Here is an 18,629-nt window from a genome sequence, read left to right as displayed (position 1 = left end):
TGAAGGAGCTACGGAGCTTCATAGGAACCGCAGGATGGTATAGGCGCTTCATCAAGGACTTCGCAACCATCGCTGTACCGTTAACAGATGCTCTGAAGAAGCATGCGCGCGGGAAGTTTTCCTTGCCAACGGAAGCGAGGGCGGCCATAGAGTCCCTGAAAAAGGCCCTCACCACGGCTCCTGTATTAGTCCATGCCGACTTCAAACGCCATTTTTACATCCAGTGCGACGCCTCAAATTTTGGAGTGGGAGCAGTGCTTTTCCGGCTGGATGACGACAAAGCAGAGCGTCCAGTGGCATTCTTTTCTTCCAAGCTGAACAAACACCAAATAAATTATTCTGTAACGGAGAAAGAATGTTTAGCTGCGGTATTGGCGATAGAGAGATTCAGGCCATATGTGGAATTGATGCCGTTCACGGTAATCACTGATCACGCCAGCCTTAAGTGGCTAATGTCACTCAAGGACCTGAATGGGCGTCTAGCGAGATGGTCATTGCGGCTGCAGAGGTTCGATTTTGAGATCGAACACCGCAAGGGAGTCGAAAATATAGTGGCGGATACACTATCACGCTGCATCGAGGAGGTGGTTCTAGACCCAACGGAAATCCTCGGATTCCAGACGACGGAATTCAAGTCAACGGAATACCAGGAGCTGAAAGAAGAAATCTGCAGGAACAAAGAAGTATTGCCTGACCTGCGAATAGACGGGGACCTAGTATTCAAGCGAATGGCCTTCGCGCAAATCGACGACCAAGTGGAAGGTTCCATGTGGAAATTATGGATTCCCGCGGCATTGACGAAAACCCTCATCGCAAAGGCCCACGAAGACCACACAGCTGGACACGGTGGAATGAAGAAGACCTTGCATAGATTAAAAAGGCACTACTACTGGCCGGCGATGACGGCACAAGTGCGGGAATACGTCCGAAGCTGCACCGAATGCAAGGAATCCAAAGCACCCAATTACCGGAGCCAAGTCGGGATCGGTCAGGAAGTAACCACGGAAAGGCCATTCCAAAAGCTCTACATAGACTTCCTTGGAAAGTATCCCAGGTCGAAAAGGGGACAGGCCTGGATTTTCGTCGTCGTAGACCACTTTTCGAAATTCACCTTCTTGAAGGCGATGAGAGAGGCGACCGCGGCGAACGTCATTCAATTCCTGGTGCAAGAGGTCTTTTACAAATTCGGGGTGCCAGAGGTGATCCACTCCGACAACGGAAAGCAGTTCCTGTCGAAGACTTTCATGGACATGGTCAGCGGCTTCGGGATCCGACACATGCGCACAGCAGTATACTCGCCGCAAAGCAATGCAGCCGAGAGAGTAAATCGGACGATACTCGCTGCAATAAGGACGTATTTGGAGAAGGATCACAGGGACTGGGACATCTACCTACCGGAGATCGAAGTGTCAATCCGTGACTCCGTGCACGAAGCCACAGGCGTCACGCCGTTCTTCGCTGTATTTGGACAGCAGATGTTCCTGAATGGGAACTGCTATAAGCTGGCGAGGAAGCTGCAGTCTTTGACGGAACACGAAGTGCACGCATTAGATCTCGCGGATAAGCGACACCTCATTCGCGAGCAAATTAAACGCAGCCTACACCAAGCGTATGAGCGGAGCAGCCAGCGTTATAACAAACGGGCCCGAGTCTTTTTCGCCAGACCTGGCCAAGAAGTCTACAGGCGCAACTTCACCCTCAGCGACTTTGGCAAAAGCTACAACGCCAAGTTCGCCCGGAAATTTCTAAAATGCAGAGTCGTACGTCCAGTAGGGAATAACGCCTACGAGCTGGAGGATCTGTCGGGGAGGCCGGTGGGGATTTTTCACGCCAAAGACCTAAAATTGTAGCGAAAATTGCAGACTGGGGACTTCAGAGTTAAAAACACTCACTTAAGGATTATCAGATACGTGGGTGTAAGCCTACGTTGGGCGCTGCAAGATCCTCCTAGGCACTGTAATGTCCGAGAATGCCAGCATGGGGAAGGTGTAGCTCTTCGATGTTTGCGAATAATTCTCCGCGGCCATGGTCGCTCGAATTTTCGCTAGGTGTTGCATGCGAAGATATCGATAGGCGAGACCCTAGAAGCGCTGAGAGGAAGGTATTTTTTTGAACAGAGTGGCAGGGCCAAAATTTAAGGGGAAAGGTTAGCGAAGAGTGGCCACCTGGTCCTGGAGAGTTAGAGTTCCTAGTTCAAGGGCGATAGAAGAGAGAGCGATGGGGATCGGCAGCCGGGAGCATTAAACAGAACATCCAAGAGGGGGTTCAGAAAGAAAAATTCCCGCAACGGAGGAACATGCGCGCCGGGCACAGTGACTTAGCGATTTTTTTTTGTTCTGAAAGAAAAAGTGAGTGGGATGAGGATGGAGTAGTGGCCATCACCCTGCAAAAAAATGAATAAAAGATAAATAAATGTGATTCCAGGGGATCCAGATCAGGGAAAGACCAGGAACCAGGACCAGGAAGCATAAGAGTGAGTCCGCTCCAAAGGGGGAGTAAAGAAACCCCAAATTTATTTTTTTTGTTGGCCGTAGGGAATAGGTCACAGCTCCGCCACCCTGGCTTGTTTTTCCTGCTGGTCTCGAAGGATCAGACCTGGCCACGTAGTGCGGGACCCTCGCCCACTTAGGGAGAAGAAAAAAAGCACATCAACTTATTTACTCCCATTAATTATTTTTGTTAGACGTCTCCAGTTATAAGTATATGTAATTTAAGTCCGTCCATATTTATTATATATATGTAACCTATTTATTTATATTTATTATATTATTTATTCCTATTAATCTAATTATTTATTAACCGCCAGTAGTACTAAGATAAGGGGGGGATGAATAGGCAGGCCTAGCTTAGAAATGATATCGTGTGAAAATAGGAAATGAAGTGAAGATTATAACGAAGAAATGAATTGTTAAGCGTTTCGTATGGGGGGAAGAGGAGCCACAGCAACGAGAGGGTAAGGCTTTTGCCAATGGCAGGGAGATCCGGGACGTGTGATTCAGATCTCAGGTAGGGTGGGTGCGTCGGGGGTAAAACATCGACACCTCGTCCTGGTCCAAGTCTGTATTGAGGGAAGACTGTAATGGTGTTTGTCGAGTAGAGTCCGTTTCTTTCAGTTTTTTTTCTTGTCGGTTATTTTTGTTGTTACATTTTGTTCGAGATGTCCAATCAGTTGGTTGTTGTGCGACCTGAGGGCTTAGGAAGTATCCAGCCCTGGGATGACTGGCTAGCCGGCCTTGCCCCAAAGAAAAACAAAGGTTCGTAACATTCTTCTTCTTCATTCACTTTAACCACTCACATTTGACAAACGAGAAGTCGTACCGTACCGTTATGTTTTCGCTTTTCTTTTTGCTTTGCTTTTTTGCATGCTGCACACATACACATACATCCACATACATGGATGGACAAAAACAATACGTGATGCTTTTTAGTTGTATGTGTTCGCCTTAAAAAACTGAGGCGGCGATTACGAAAAAAGGTAAAACAACAGAAAACTGAAGAAACAGAACAGCCTGATACTTTGAATATATTTTCTTAATTCAATATTATATTGAATTATGTATTGTATATGCAAATATTGTATAGTAATAAATAGTAATATATTATAAAAAATAGTAAAATACCCAAAAATATAAAAAATCTTCAAAGTGCGCGCAAAAGGGAAGCGAAAAAACACATTTCTGCAGTGTCACGCTGAAGCGTGAGACTGAAAAGTTTGATTTGATTTGATCATGATATGATGCATCAAATTGTGTTACCTTTTGTGCGTACTTTATCTGAGCAACAGGTACTTAAGGCGGTTAATTTTATAGAGCGGGAGAGTCAGGAGAGATACCTCTACGATGGCCAAATCTCTCTCGCACGCAATCTTTGTCGTGTCGTTTAATATTAGCAGCGTCTGCCGGATGAGAGCCATACTGACTAAGTATCGGGTATAACTGTAGAGTTGCGGTGTCCGCAGCAACTCACAACGTTCCCCCTCGTTTTTAGATGTTTTTTTCTTTCAATAAGTATTTAAATTCTAGCTATTAATGAATAAATTTAAATTGTCTCCTTAAACGTTGATCTTGATTTCCGATATCCAGCCCCTGTAGTAGCGAGCCCTAAAGAAAAGGGGTCATGAAGTATAGAGGAAGATGGCAGATTATGACCAAGGAAGGGTGGGCGTGGTCCTTCATTCCAGCTGAGGACGTCCTTTAATCCTTGCATGCTCTTTTAATATACAAAAATATCGTAGGTATCAGAATAGACAAATAAACAGAACACCACCCTTTTGCCGACGAGACAGTCGCCGGAATGATAGCGTGCTGGTCGACCTCTGATGAAAACATCAGTCCTACTAATCGTTGTCCACTACATAAAAACAAAAAACTCGAAAAGGTACTTATATTATTATATTAAAGTTTATGCAGCAGGACAGTGAGTAAGTAATATTTTAAAATTAATGCGTGCTCTGCGCGTACGCTCCGCTCCACCCACATTTTTTCCGCCCATCATTTCGCCGTCATTTTTCTACTGGAGGGATCCTAAGCTACGTTTCCTTATTATAATTAAGATTTTGACCTTTCCTTGTTCTCTAGATTTAAGCATTGACTTTGCAGTTTTAGGTTAAGGGCGAGGGGGGAAAGGCTACACGTTTTTAATTTGTTATTATACGGCCCGAGGGGTATCTGAGCCCCACGTAGCCTTTTATTTTCACGGCAGACGCCACTGACTTTTCAGGGTCGGTAAACCAACAACAACGACGCAGCAGCGGCAAACGAGAGACGACGAAAACGCCGAGAACCGTAAGTCAGCAAGCAACAAAACAACGGCAATGAAAAGAACGAAACGACGAGAACCGCAAGCCGACAGCATCGACGCAGCAGCGGCAGAAGAGAAACGACGAGAACCGCAAGCCAACAGCAACGACGCGCCAGTAGCACTGGGCACTGCCTCCAGCGGTAGTCGCCTTCTGCTGTTGCTCTTGTTTGCAGAGGCTGCCAATGCTGCCCGGCTGCTGGGATGGAATTATGACATGTTCCAGGATGCGAAAACTCGGATTATGGGTCGATTTCTGTTGGGATAGAATAGATAGATAGATGCGATCTTGTGAATTTCAAGTTTAATTGCATTTACTTACTGATTGTGTCTGCACCACCACACTCGGTTTGTCTGCGGGCGATTGGTACATCTCCATATCTATCTTGCCGACACTGGGCGGCACGCCCACTCCTGCATCCACCCAGATTGGCACCTCGGAAGTTGTTCCCTTGCTGGAATTCCCCTTTAATACGGTTGACGACATGGATACTATCTGGGCCGCGGTGCCAGACAGTACCTGAACAATGTCCAACAAACTTTCGACGGGAATCATCACCATCAAACTGACGCTGGATTGCCCAGGGTTGGCTGCGGCCGTCAGTAGGGCCAACTGCTCCAACTGTGCTGCTGTCAGATTGGAGCAATCAAAGCTATCATCAGCATTGGCCGTCTGCTGGCAACCGACTTCTGGCTTTTGCTGCAGAGTCAAATTTTCGCACTTCGGCAGAGAATTTATACATTCCAGTATAGATTCTTTTGTAATAATGTTCTTCTCCCCTTCCAATTCTCCAATTTTATATACATTTTGGCCGACCGGGGGGGGACCACAATTAAAATTAATATTGAACGACATTTTTACTTCTTCTTCTTCTTCATTCACTTTAACCACTCACATTTGACAAACGAGAAGTCTGTACCAAACCGTACCGTTATGTTTTCGCATATTTGCTTTGCTTTATTGCATGCACACATACATACTGGACAAAAAACAATCCCAGCAGTACTGGGAACTAGTTCGGAGGTGGTGATATCACCACTCCCTAACAGACCAGGGGTACTTTCTTTACTAACCCTTAACAATGCTTTTCATCATTTCCATTTTTACCCGCAATGTCCTACGACATGGGGACCAGTGACACCACATCGTTCACCCCCGAACTAGTGATATGGGTACTCGTCTAGTAGCTAGTGAAATGAGTACCCATGTAGTAGCTAGTGAAATGGGTACCCATGAAGTAGGTTATCAATCTTCATTTAATTTCATATTTAAATTTTTATTTTATTATATACATATTTCATTTAAGTTTTTAAATTTACTAATTAAGGTCTGCTGTTCGCGGTGGTACTGTTTTTGAAAAAACGTTTTTTTTGCAGCTGTAGGGCTTTCCTAATCTGGACTTCAGCTGATCCAGTCCCCGTACCTACAGTTATGGCATCTATAAATATAAAATACATATATAATAGGAATACAAAAAAACCAAAAGCATATAAGCTTACCAATCAAAACTCTAAAGAAGTTCTTTAAATTTTTCAGTGTCACTTTCCATTTGTTTCATTTTCGTCGATTGTCTCTCCTATTTCGCGGCGTTCAACTTTTTCTATTTCACTGCACGACACTGTTTCTCCGCTAGCACGATTATGTTTGTCTTATATTTCTTTTTTGAGCCTACGCAACTGCCGTTTGCTATACATTTGCTTTGAATAACTGTTTAAAATTGAATAATTATAATCACTTGGACAGCCGCACTGATTTGCACAAACGCCAAACGCAAAGAACATTCTAGCAATGAAATTACCGAAAACAGAAAAGGGAAAGGAGAAGAGCAGATCAGCATCATTTTTAGCTACCTGCTCTCTTCATTTTCCTCTCATGCTTTTTCGTTTTTTCGTCTACTGGTGAGACGTTGCATCCCAACCGAACTAGTTCGGTGGCTGGTGCGCGGTGGGTTGTAGAGTATACAGAGCAACATTTTTTGTCTCTTCTTTGAGTGGTTCGGCGTTCGTTTACCATAGGGTTAGTCCGGAAAGTACCCATGTAGGAACCAGCCAAATCAGTAGTTCGGGCATGGTCAATCGCCACCGCCAGTACTAGAGGGATACGTGATGCTTTTTAGTTGTATGTGTTCGCCTTAAAAAACTGAGGCGGCGATTACGAAAAAAGGGAAAACAACAGAAAACAGAAGAAACAGAACAGCCTGATACTTTGAATATATTTTCTTAATTCAATATTATATTGAATTATGTATTGTATATGCAAATATTGTATAGTAATAAATAGTAATATATTATAAAAAATAGTAAAATACCCAAAAATATAAAAAATCTTCAAAGTGCGCGCAAAAGGGAAGCGAAAAAACAGATTTCTGCAGTGTCACGCTGAAGTTTGATTTGATTTGATCATGATATGATGCATCAAATTGTGTTACCTTTTGTGCGTACTTTATCTGAGCAACAGGTACTTAAGGCGGTTAATTTTATAGAGCGGGAGAGTCAGGAGAGATACCTCTACGATGGCCAAATCTCTCTCGCACGCAATCTTTGTCGTGTCGTTTAATATTAGCAGCGTCTGCCGGATGAGAGCCATACTGACTAAGTATCGGGTATAACTGTAGAGTTGCGGTGTCCGCAGCAACTCACAACGTTCCCCCTCGTTTTTAGATGTTTTTTTCTTTCAATAAGTATTTAAATTCTAGCTATTAATGAATAAATTTAAATTGTCTCCTTAAACGTTGATCTTGATTTCCGATACCCAGCCCCTGTAGTAGCGAGCCCTAAAAAAAAGGGGTCATGAAGTATAGAGGAAGATGGCAGATTATGACCAAGGAAGGGTGGGCGTGGTCCTTCATTCCAGCTGAGGACGTCCTTTAATCCGTTCGTTTCGCGTGCGTGTGCATATGTGTAAGTGAAGTCTAATGGCCAAAAGTTTTGTTTCTCTCCGGTTCTGTAATTGTACTTGTACATGTCTTGCATGCTCTTTTAATATACAAAAATATCCTAGGTATCAGAATAGACAAATAAACAGAACACCACCCTTTTGCCGACGAGACAGTAGCCGGAATGATAGCGTGCTGGTCGACCTCTGATGAAAACATCAGTCCTACTAATCGTTGTCCACTACATAAAAACAAAAAACTCGAAAAGGTACTTATATTATTATATTAAAGTTTATGCAGCAGGACAGTGAGTAAGTAATATTTTAAAATTAATGCGTGCTCTGCGCGTACGCTCCGCTCCACCCACATTTTTTCCGCCCATCATTTCGCCGTCATTTTTCTACTGGAGGGATCCTAAGCTACGTTTCCTTATTATAATTAAGATTTTGACCTTTCCTTGTTCTCTAGATTTAAGCATTGACTTTGCAGTTTTAGGTTAAGGGCGAGGGGGGAAAGGCTACACGTTTTTAATTTGTTATTATACGGCCCGAGGGGTATCTGAGCCCCACGTAGCCTTTTATTTTCACGGCAGACGCCACTGACTTTTCAGGGTCGGTAAACCAACAACAACGACGCAGCAGCGGCAAACGAGAGACGACGAAAACGCCGAGAACCGTAAGTCAGCAAGCAACAAAACAACGGCAATGAAAAGAACGAAACGACGAGAACCGCAAGCCGACAGCATCGACGCAGCAGCGGCAGAAGAGAAACGACGAGAACCGCAAGCCAACAGCAACGACGCGCCAGTAGCACTGGGCACTGCCTCCAGCGGTAGTCGCCTTCTGCTGTTGCTCTTGTTTGCAGAGGCTGCCAATGCTGCCCGGCTGCTGGGATGGAATTATGACATGTTCCAGGATGCGAAAACTCGGATTATGGGTCGATTTCTGTTGGGATAGAATAGATAGATAGATGCGATCTTGTGAATTTCAAGTTTAATTGCATTTACTTACTGATTGTGTCTGCACCACCACACTCGGTTTGTCTGCGGGCGATTGATACATCTCCATATCTATCTTGCCGACACTGGGCGGCACGCCCACTCCTGCATCCACCCAGATTGGCACCTCGGAAGTTGTTCCCTTGCTGGAATTCCCCTTTAATACGGTTGACGACATGGATACTATCTGGGCCGCGGTGCCAGACAGTACCTGAACAATGTCCAACAAACTTTCGACGGGAATCATCACCATCAAACTGACGCTGGATTGCCCAGGGTTGGCTGCGGCCGTCAGTAGGGCCAACTGCTCCAACTGTGCTGCTGTCAGATTGGAGCAATCAAAGCTATCATCAGCATTGGCCGTCTGCTGGCAACCGACTTCTGGCTTTTGCTGCAGAGTCAAATTTTCGCACTTCGGCAGAGAATTTATACATTCCAGTATAGATTCTTTTGTAATAATGTTCTTCTCCCCTTCCAATTCTCCAATTTTATATACATTTTGGCCGACCGGGGGGGGACCACAATTAAAATTAATATTGAACGACATTTTTACTTCTTGTTGCATGCGAAGATATCGATAGGCGAGACCCTAGAAGCGCTGAGAGGAAGGTATTTTTTTGAACAGAGTGGCAGGGCCAAAATTTAAGGGGAAAGGTTAGCGAAGAGTGGCCACCTGGTCCTGGAGAGTTAGAGTTCCGCGCGCTCTCCGGAGCCGTTGTGAGAGGATTTCCGATCTCATCCCATAACGGAGTCCCGAAGCAACTCACCCACACCCAAAAGAAAAGAGAGCCGCCAGCAGCCCGAATCAGGCCATGCCCTTGAACCTAGTTCAAGGGCGATAGAAGAGAGAGCGATGGGGATCGGCAGCCGGGAGCATTAAACAGAACATCCAAGAGGGGGTTCAGAAAGAAAAATTCCCGCAACGGAGGAGCATGCGCGCCGGGCACAGTGACTTAGCGATTTTTTTTTGTTCTGAAAGAAAAAGTGAGTGGGATGAGGATGGAGTAGTGGCCATCACCCTGCAAAAAAATGAATAAAAGATAAATAAATGTGATTCCAGGGGATCCAGATCAGGGAAAGACCAGGAACCAGGACCAGGAAGCATAAGAGTGAGTCCGCTCCAAAGGGGGAGTAAAGAAACCCCAAATTTATTTTTTTTGTTGGCCGTAGGGAATAGGTCACAGCTCCGCCACCCTGGCTTGTTTTTCCTGCTGGTCTCGAAGGATCAGACCTGGCCACGTAGTGCGGGACCCTCGCCCACTTAGGGAGAAGAAAAAAAGCACATCAACTTATTTACTCCCATTAATTATTTTTGTTAGACGTCTCCAGTTATAAGTATATGTAATTTAAGTCCGTCCATATTTATTATATATATGTAACCTATTTATTTATATTTATTATATTATTTATTCCTATTAATCTAATTATTTATTAACCGCCAGTAGTACTAAGATAAGGGGGGGATGAATAGGAAGGCCTAGCTTAGAAATGATATCGTGTGAAAATAGGAAATGAAGTGAAGATTAGAACGAAGAAATGAATTGTTAAGCGTTTCGTATGGGGGGAAGAGGAGCCACAGCAACGAGAGGGTAAGGCTTTTGCCAATGGCAGGGAGATCCGGGACGTGTGATTCAGATCTCAGGTAGGGTGGGTGCGTCGGGGGTAAAACATCGACACCTCGTCCTGGTCCAAGTCTGTATTGAGGGAAGACTGTAATGGTGTTTGTCGAGTAGAGTCCGTTTCTTTCAGTTTTTTTTCTTGTCGGTTATTTTTGTTGTTACATTTTGTTCGAGATGTCCAATCAGTTGGTTGTTGTGCGACCTGAGGGCTTGGGAAGTATCCAGCCCTGGGATGACTGGCTAGCCGGCCTTGCCCCAAAGAAAAACAAAGGTTCGTAACAATAATGGCGCCCAATCTGAGACAGGGAAGTGGACTCGCAGTCCTGGCTCGACCATCAAAGAGGGAGAGTACGGATGCGAATCATACGGACGTCGAAGAAAGTATAAATATCCAGCAGAGAAGATAGATCTCGAGTGGTATTCTGCAATCTGGGGTCCATCGGTGTTCCGGTGGCCTGTGAGGGACTCGACGAGTTGGCTCACAGAAGCACGGCGCTGAGGGACCTGAGGATGCAAGAAAAAAATCCACAAAGTAAATAGTTTTTTTTGATGTTTGATGTTTCGGCACTTATCTGACAACGGGAAGCAGACAATCTCAAGAGGGGATTTGGTTTGGCACTGGCAGAGGAGAATCCAAAAGCCAGTTAGCAACCGGCCCGGTGCCTGGTGTGCAAAAGGAGAACCTGAAGAAAAAGAAATACCCGAAGTTAGGAATGGTCAGAAAGATTTCTGTTTTTCGCTTCCCCTGCTTACCGCTGGATGGAGTCGGGAGAGTAGATTCTCAAGGAGATTTTTTGTTCTGAGTGGCCCGTTGGGACAGATGTCGGCCACGCGTTGCACTTGGAGCAGCTACAACATCCCGCAACGAACATTCAGTAGGGAAGTAGGCAGAAACAGCGACTGTAGGGAAGTGAGCGCCCTTGACTCTTAATCTTTCAAGGAAGATAAGATCAGTCAACAGCGCTCGCCAAATTCTAGACGTTGGACAGGAAAAGACGTAGAACACCATGTGCAGAGTTGGCCCTATTAGTAGTTGTGGTTCCTTTCCCCCGTATTAGTGTTTTTGCCGTATTAAACGTTTTTGTGCTGAAGATCAGTGAGTTGGCGTTATAGGGAGTGTTTATGCGATTGTTCTGAAAGAAGAGTAGATAATTAATTGTATTGAATAAAAAGATAAGTAGGATAGTTCGAGGTAGGGAAATACAGGGCTAGGTTGATGAGCGCGTACAACTTGCGGTCTAAGCAGAAAATGACTCGCAGGACTCCTCCACCAGGTAACCTCCAAGGACAGATGCAAGGCGGGGACACACAGGGCGCTGAGGGGCGTGAAGACGACAGCTGGAATTTGCCAGGCCAATCGAACGCACTGCCCTCCGAGATTCTCTCAGGAGTAAATGTCGCCATAGCGCAAGCACAGGAGACGTGGAGAGGCAGCATGGCAGATACTCTGAGTAGGACGTTGCAGGAGGAGATCCGTCGCGGCTTTATGGAGCTGATGGGGGCCATAACAGAGGTGATGGCGCCTCTGCGCCAGAACGTGGAATTGATCCAAGATCTGAGATTGGAAAGAGACCAGGGTGAAAACAACGATAATAATAATGGCGATCAGCAGCCTCTAGCTCACCTCAGGCAGAAGCCGAGCACAGGGACCATGCCCAAAAGACCCAAGGACGATGACGCATGGAATTCACAGTCGCCTCCAAGGAAGCCGGCGAGGTTGAGCCAGAACTGGCGCCGAGGAATAGCCGATGCGGACCAGGATCCAGGTGCTGGAAGGCAGAGACGGGAGACATCAGGAGACGGCGGAGGTCCAACAGATCTGCCACCATATGAAAGGAGAGATGATTGGAGAGGAGCGAGATGGGGGCGCGTCGACAAATGGGAAATCCACTTCGACGGAGATGGAGATCCAAATAAGATGACAGTGCAGGACTTCGTGTTCAGGGTCGAGTTCCTCCGTAGGCAGAACCGACGGTCGTGGGACGAGGTCCTTGACAACTTTCACCATCTCGTCAAAGGACAAGCGGCGGAGTGGTATTGGCAATTTGTCCGAGAACGGCCTCCGGAAGGATGGGAGGATTTGAAGGACGAGTTGGTGTCCCGGTTCCGAGCAGTGGGTGGCGAGTTCGAGCGGCTACGCACCTTGCATGAGCGAAGGCAACAATCTGGCGAATCTGTGGAAGAGTATTTTAGAGCGATGCGCAGACTGGCAGCTAGACTCACCACACCTTTGGTTGAGTCCGAAATGGTGCGAGTCTTGAAGAAGGGGCTCGATGATGAGATCGCCCGCTACGTTTACGCGATCCGAGTCCGGAACGTGGAGCAGCTGAGGGAAGAGTGCCTGGAAGTGGAGTACCACTTTCGCGGACGCGAGCAGAAGTCGACGTTCCGTCCTGTGCCGAAATTCCAATCAGCCGGGAAGCGAGTGGAGGAGCTAGAGCCGGAAACGGAGTTTCTGGATGAAGACGAAGCAAGGATGGTGGAAGAAACTCACCTGGCGAACAAACCCAGGCTGTGTTGCTGGAATTGCGGCCAGTTCGACCACGGATTCCGAGACTGCGTGGCGAAGGAACGCAAAATATTCTGTTACCGCTGCGGGAAACCAGAAATGTTTACTCCAACGTGTCCCAATTGCTCGGGAAACGCACGAGCGGGCATGATGAAAGCGGGAGATCAGCGCTCGGGACTGAAGCCCGCGAAGAAATGAACGATGGTCCACTAATTAATATAGAATTTAAGAATAATAGCACGAATAAATTAAATAAAAATAGTTTGAAGTTTATACCGGCCGAAGAAAGGATGAGGAGATACATACAAATTCGAAACCAGATCTTTGATGACAGGCAGCTGGAGGGGATGCGCGGTGTCAGTCGTAGACTCCAAAAGGCCCGTTCCAGATTTAAGGAAAGGCGACAGACTCGCAAAGAGGTGGCCGAGGCAGTCAGACGAGGAGCAGGACGCGATCCCAGAGTGTTTGCCGAAGTGCAGATAAGAGGACATCGGATTGCTGGACTCCTAGATACTGGGGCATCCGTTAGTGTCTTAGGAAAGGGCAGCCGTGAACTCCTTGCCGACCTTGAGGTGGAAATGGACAATTATGTCTCGATCATCAAGACAGCCTCTGGAGAAGACAGGTCCATAATCGGCAAAACCAAACTCTGCGTAAGATATAACGGAATGAACAAAGAGATCGTGTTTTACGTATGCCCGTACCTAGAGCAAGCCATGTACTTGGGCATAGATTTCTGGAGATCCTTTGCGCTGGCTCCCACAGTCCTCGGAGAAGAGTCCAGTAGATCCAGCGAGGTCCAAGTAGGCGAGATCCAAATGTCACAAATCAGCCAGTACGCCGAACATCGCCCGGAGGACGTGGAAGTGGAAGCTTGGGCCCTGGAAGACACGGAAACCGAAGAGCTGGAGAAGGTAAAGAAGGAGTTTCTGACCTATGAGGATGCCGGATTGGGAACAACGACGGTAGAGCAGCATCGGATCCAGTTGATCGAGGGCGCAGAACCATTTAAAGATCGGCATTACCCTCAATCCCCAGCGATGCAGGAGGTGATCTGGACCGAGGTGGATAAAATGCTGGAGCTAGGAGTGATCGAAGTTAGCGATAGTCCATGGAGCAATCGGACGACGGTGGTGCGAAAGCCAAACAAAAATAGATTCTGCTTGGACGCGCGGAAACTGAACCAGCTCACCGTAAAAGATGCTTACCCTCTTCCTAGTATCGAGGGTATACTATCCAGGATTGACCAGACATACTACATTTCTAGCGTCGACCTCAAATTCGCATTCTGGCAGATTAAACTGGACCCAGAAAGCCGGAAGTGCACCGCATTTACCGTCGCAGGCCGTCCGCTGTATCAATGATGATGCCCTTCGGTCTGTGTAACGCTGCCCAGAGGTTATGCAGAGTGATGGATAAGGTAATTCCAACTCAGCTCCGATCAAACGTTTTCGTTTATTTGGACGATCTTTTGGTGATAGCCCCGGATTTCCAGACGCATCTGCGGTATCTGCGATTGGTGGCCCAGTGCCTGAAAAGAGCGAATTTGACGATAGGCTTAAAAAAATCCAAATTCTGTTTTAAGTCGCTAAAATACCTAGGGTTTATCATCGGAGGTGGCACGCTGCAAATGGATCCCGATAGGGTTGTGGCTATACAAAAGATCCCGAACCCAAGTTCAGTGAAGGAGCTACGGAGCTTCATAGGAACCGCAGGATGGTATAGGCGCTTCATCAAGGACTTCGCAACCATCGCTGTACCGTTAACAGATGCTCTGAAGAAGCATGCGCGCGGGAAGTTTTCCTTGCCAACGGAAGCGAGGGCGGCCATAGAGTCCCTGAAAAAGGCCCTCACCACGGCTCCTGTATTAGTCCATGCCGACTTCAAACGCCATTTTTACATCCAGTGCGACGCCTCAAATTTTGGAGTGGGAGCAGTGCTTTTCCAGCTGGATGACGACAAAGCAGAGCGTCCAGTGGCATTCTTTTCTTCCAAGCTGAACAAACACCAAATAAATTATTCTGTAACGGAGAAAGAATGTTTAGCTGCGGTATTGGCGATAGAGAGATTCAGGCCATATGTGGAATTGATGCCGTTCACGGTAATCACTGATCACGCCAGCCTTAAGTGGCTAATGTCACTCAAGGACCTGAATGGGCGTCTAGCGAGATGGTCATTGCGGCTGCAGAGGTTCGATTTTGAGATCGAACACCGCAAGGGAGTCGAAAATATAGTGGCGGATACACTATCACGCTGCATCGAGGAGGTGGTTCTAGACCCAACGGAAATCCTCGGATTCCAGACGACGGAATTCAAGTCAACGGAATACCAGGAGCTGAAAGAAGAAATCTGCAGGAACAAAGAAGTATTGCCTGACCTGCGAATAGACGGGGACCTAGTATTCAAGCGAATGGCCTTCGCGCAAATCGACGACCAAGTGGAAGGTTCCATGTGGAAATTATGGATTCCCGCGGCATTGACGAAAACCCTCATCGCAAAGGCCCACGAAGACCACACAGCTGGACACGGTGGAATGAAGAAGACCTTGCATAGATTAAAAAGGCACTACTACTGGCCGGCGATGACGGCACAAGTGCGGGAATACGTCCGAAGCTGCACCGAATGCAAGGAATCCAAAGCACCCAATTACCGGAGCCAAGTCGGGATCGGTCAGGAAGTAACCACGGAAAGGCCATTCCAAAAGCTCTACATAGACTTCCTTGGAAAGTATCCCAGGTCGAAAAGGGGACAGGCCTGGATTTTCGTCGTCGTAGACCACTTTTCGAAATTCACCTTCTTGAAGGCGATGAGAGAGGCGACCGCGGCGAACGTCATTCAATTCCTGGTGCAAGAGGTCTTTTACAAATTCGGGGTGCCAGAGGTGATCCACTCCGACAACGGAAAGCAGTTCCTGTCGAAGACTTTCATGGACATGGTCAGCGGCTTCGGGATCCGACACATGCGCACAGCAGTATACTCGCCGCAAAGCAATGCAGCCGAGAGAGTAAATCGGACGATACTCGCTGCAATAAGGACGTATTTGGAGAAGGATCACAGGGACTGGGACATCTACCTACCGGAGATCGAAGTGTCAATCCGTGACTCCGTGCACGAAGCCACAGGCGTCACGCCGTTCTTCGCTGTATTTGGACAGCAGATGTTCCTGAATGGGAACTGCTATAAGCTGGCGAGGAAGCTGCAGTCTTTGACGGAACACGAAGTGCACGCATTAGATCTCGCGGATAAGCGACACCTCATTCGCGAGCAAATTAAACGCAGCCTACACCAAGCGTATGAGCGGAGCAGCCAGCGTTATAACAAACGGGCCCGAGTCTTTTTCGCCAGACCTGGCCAAGAAGTCTACAGGCGCAACTTCACCCTCAGCGACTTTGGCAAAAGCTACAACGCCAAGTTCGCCCGGAAATTTCTAAAATGCAGAGTCGTACGTCCAGTAGGGAATAACGCCTACGAGCTGGAGGATCTGTCGGGGAGGCCGGTGGGGATTTTTCACGCCAAAGACCTAAAATTGTAGCGAAAATTGCAGACTGGGGACTTCAGAGTTAAAAACACTCACTTAAGGATTATCAGATACGTGGGTGTAAGCCTACGTTGGGCGCTGCAAGATCCTCCTAGGCACTGTAATGTCCGAGAATGCCAGCATGGGGAAGGTGTAGCTCTTCGATGTTTGCGAATAATTCTCCGCGGCCATGGTCGCTCGAATTTTCGCTAGGTGTTGCATGCGAAGATATCGATAGGCGAGACCCTAGAAGCGCTGAGAGGAAGGTATTTTTTTGAACAGAGTGGCAGGGCCAAAATTTAAGGGGAAAGGTTAGCGAAGAGTGGCCACCTGGTCCTGGAGAGTTAGAGTTCCTAGTTCAAGGGCGATAGAAGAGAGAGCGATGGGGATCGGCAGCCGGGAGCATTAAACAGAACATCCAAGAGGGGGTTCAGAAAGAAAAATTCCCGCAACGGAGGAACATGCGCGCCGGGCACAGTGACTTAGCGATTTTTTTTTGTTCTGAAAGAAAAAGTGAGTGGGATGAGGATGGAGTAGTGGCCATCACCCTGCAAAAAAATGAATAAAAGATAAATAAATGTGATTCCAGGGGATCCAGATCAGGGAAAGACCAGGAACCAGGACCAGGAAGCATAAGAGTGAGTCCGCTCCAAAGGGGGAGTAAAGAAACCCCAAATTTATTTTTTTTGTTGGCCGTAGGGAATAGGTCACAGCTCCGCCACCCTGGCTTGTTTTTCCTGCTGGTCTCGAAGGATCAGACCTGGCCACGTAGTGCGGGACCCTCGCCCACTTAGGGAGAAGAAAAAAAGCACATCAACTTATTTACTCCCATTAATTATTTTTGTTAGACGTCTCCAGTTATAAGTATATGTAATTTAAGTCCGTCCATATTTATTATATATATGTAACCTATTTATTTATATTTATTATATTATTTATTCCTATTAATCTAATTATTTATTAACCGCCAGTAGTACTAAGATAAGGGGGGGATGAATAGGCAGGCCTAGCTTAGAAATGATATCGTGTGAAAATAGGAAATGAAGTGAAGATTATAACGAAGAAATGAATTGTTAAGCGTTTCGTATGGGGGGAAGAGGAGCCACAGCAACGAGAGGGTAAGGCTTTTGCCAATGGCAGGGAGATCCGGGACGTGTGATTCAGATCTCAGGTAGGGTGGGTGCGTCGGGGGTAAAACATCGACACCTCGTCCTGGTCCAAGTCTGTATTGAGGGAAGACTGTAATGGTGTTTGTCGAGTAGAGTCCGTTTCTTTCAGTTTTTTTTCTTGTCGGTTATTTTTGTTGTTACATTTTGTTCGAGATGTCCAATCAGTTGGTTGTTGTGCGACCTGAGGGCTTGGGAAGTATCCAGCCCTGGGATGACTGGCTAGCCGGCCTTGCCCCAAAGAAAAACAAAGGTTCGTAACATTCTTCTTCTTCATTCACTTTAACCACTCACATTTGACAAACGAGAAGTCGTACCGTACCGTTATGTTTTCGCTTTTCTTTTTGCTTTGCTTTTTTGCATGCTGCACACATACACATACATCCACATACATGGATGGACAAAAACAATACGTGATGCTTTTTAGTTGTATGTGTTCGCCTTAAAAAACTGAGGCGGCGATTACGAAAAAAGGGAAAACAACAGAAAACTGAAGAAACAGAACAGCCTGATACTTTGAATATATTTTCTTAATTCAATATTATATTGAATTATGTATTGTATATGCAAATATTGTATAGTAATAAATAGTAATATATTATAAAAAATAGTAAAATACCCAAAAATATAAAATATCTTCAAAGTGCGCGCAAAAGGGAAGCGAAAAAACAGATTTCTGCAGTGTCACGCTGAAGCGTGAGACTGAAAAGTTTGATTTGATTTGATCATGATATGATGCATCAAATTGTGTTACCTTTTGTGCGTACTTTATCTGAGCAACAGGTACTTAAGGCGGTTAATTTTATAGAGCGGGAGAGTCAGGAGAGATACCTCTACGATGGCCAAATCTCTCTCGCACGCAATCTTTGTCGTGTCGTTTAATATTAGCAGCGTCTGCCGGATGAGAGCCATACTGACTAAGTATCGGGTATAACTGTAGAGTTGCGGTGTCCGCAGCAACTCACAACGTTCCCCCTCGTTTTTAGATGTTTTTTTCTTTCAATAAGTATTTAAATTCTAGCTATTAATGAATAAATTTAAATTGTCTCCTTAAACGTTGATCTTGATTTCCGATACCCAGCCCCTGTAGTAGCGAGCCCTAAAGAAAAGGGGTCATGAAGTATAGAGGAAGATGGCAGATTATGACC

General features: G+C 46.3%; 2 protein-coding genes and 6 long non-coding RNA genes across 11 annotated transcripts; 4 read left to right on the top strand and 4 right to left on the bottom strand.

Annotated features, from left to right (window-relative positions):
• The first annotated feature begins 1,986 nt into the window (after window positions 1-1,986).
• Window positions 1,987-10,655, top strand: LOC117183593 (uncharacterized). Of its 2 annotated transcripts, XR_004468723.1 has the most exons (4): window positions 1,987-2,348; window positions 2,425-2,473; window positions 2,535-3,254; window positions 10,561-10,655. It is a non-coding gene; the product is annotated as an uncharacterized lncRNA (long non-coding RNA). The 2 variants fall into 2 exon arrangements; XR_004468722.1 differs by lacking the exon at window positions 1,987-2,348 and having other exon boundaries at window positions 2,355-2,473.
• On the bottom strand, window positions 4,379-6,443 carry LOC117183591 (helicase domino-like). Its single transcript, XM_033378013.1, has 3 exons — window positions 6,298-6,443; window positions 5,120-6,236; window positions 4,379-5,053 (listed from the first exon to the last, which is right to left on the bottom strand). The coding sequence occupies exons 2-3, from the start codon at window positions 5,651-5,653 to the stop codon at window positions 4,790-4,792; spliced, it is 798 nt and encodes a 265-aa protein (XP_033233904.1). The 5' UTR covers window positions 5,654-6,236; window positions 6,298-6,443; the 3' UTR covers window positions 4,379-4,789.
• On the top strand, window positions 7,472-8,726 carry LOC117183597 (uncharacterized). The gene is made up of 2 exons (XR_004468728.1): window positions 7,472-7,698; window positions 7,799-8,726. It is a non-coding gene; the product is annotated as an uncharacterized lncRNA (long non-coding RNA).
• On the bottom strand, window positions 7,943-9,230 carry LOC117183592 (helicase domino-like). The gene is made up of 2 exons (XM_033378014.1): window positions 8,684-9,230; window positions 7,943-8,617 (listed from the first exon to the last, which is right to left on the bottom strand). The coding sequence occupies exons 1-2, from the start codon at window positions 9,215-9,217 to the stop codon at window positions 8,354-8,356; spliced, it is 798 nt and encodes a 265-aa protein (XP_033233905.1). The 5' UTR covers window positions 9,218-9,230; the 3' UTR covers window positions 7,943-8,353.
• On the top strand, window positions 9,253-10,131 carry LOC26532457 (uncharacterized). Of its 2 annotated transcripts, XR_004468721.1 has the most exons (3): window positions 9,253-9,654; window positions 9,731-9,779; window positions 9,841-10,131. It is a non-coding gene; the product is annotated as an uncharacterized lncRNA (long non-coding RNA). The 2 variants fall into 2 exon arrangements; XR_004468720.1 differs by lacking the exon at window positions 9,253-9,654 and having other exon boundaries at window positions 9,661-9,779.
• LOC117183596 (uncharacterized) lies at window positions 10,405-11,093 on the bottom strand. The gene is made up of 2 exons (XR_004468727.1): window positions 11,043-11,093; window positions 10,405-10,972 (listed from the first exon to the last, which is right to left on the bottom strand). It is a non-coding gene; the product is annotated as an uncharacterized lncRNA (long non-coding RNA).
• A 5,191-nt stretch (window positions 11,094-16,284) lies between these two features.
• LOC117183595 (uncharacterized) lies at window positions 16,285-16,663 on the bottom strand. The gene is made up of 2 exons (XR_004468726.1): window positions 16,373-16,663; window positions 16,285-16,318 (listed from the first exon to the last, which is right to left on the bottom strand). It is a non-coding gene; the product is annotated as an uncharacterized lncRNA (long non-coding RNA).
• A 126-nt stretch (window positions 16,664-16,789) lies between these two features.
• On the top strand, window positions 16,790-17,382 carry LOC117183594 (uncharacterized). Of its 2 annotated transcripts, XR_004468725.1 has the most exons (3): window positions 16,790-16,828; window positions 16,905-16,953; window positions 17,015-17,382. It is a non-coding gene; the product is annotated as an uncharacterized lncRNA (long non-coding RNA). The 2 variants fall into 2 exon arrangements; XR_004468724.1 differs by lacking the exon at window positions 16,790-16,828 and having other exon boundaries at window positions 16,835-16,953.
• The last annotated feature ends 1,247 nt before the right edge of the window (window positions 17,383-18,629 follow it).

The sequence above is a fragment of the Drosophila pseudoobscura genome, chromosome 3, assembly GCF_009870125.1.
Source record: "Drosophila pseudoobscura strain MV-25-SWS-2005 chromosome 3, UCI_Dpse_MV25, whole genome shotgun sequence".
In the NCBI taxonomy this organism is placed as follows: domain Eukaryota; kingdom Metazoa; phylum Arthropoda; class Insecta; order Diptera; family Drosophilidae; genus Drosophila; species Drosophila pseudoobscura.
The sequence above is the reverse complement of the archived record's forward strand: the minus strand, read 5'-3'. Positions and strand labels throughout refer to the sequence as shown.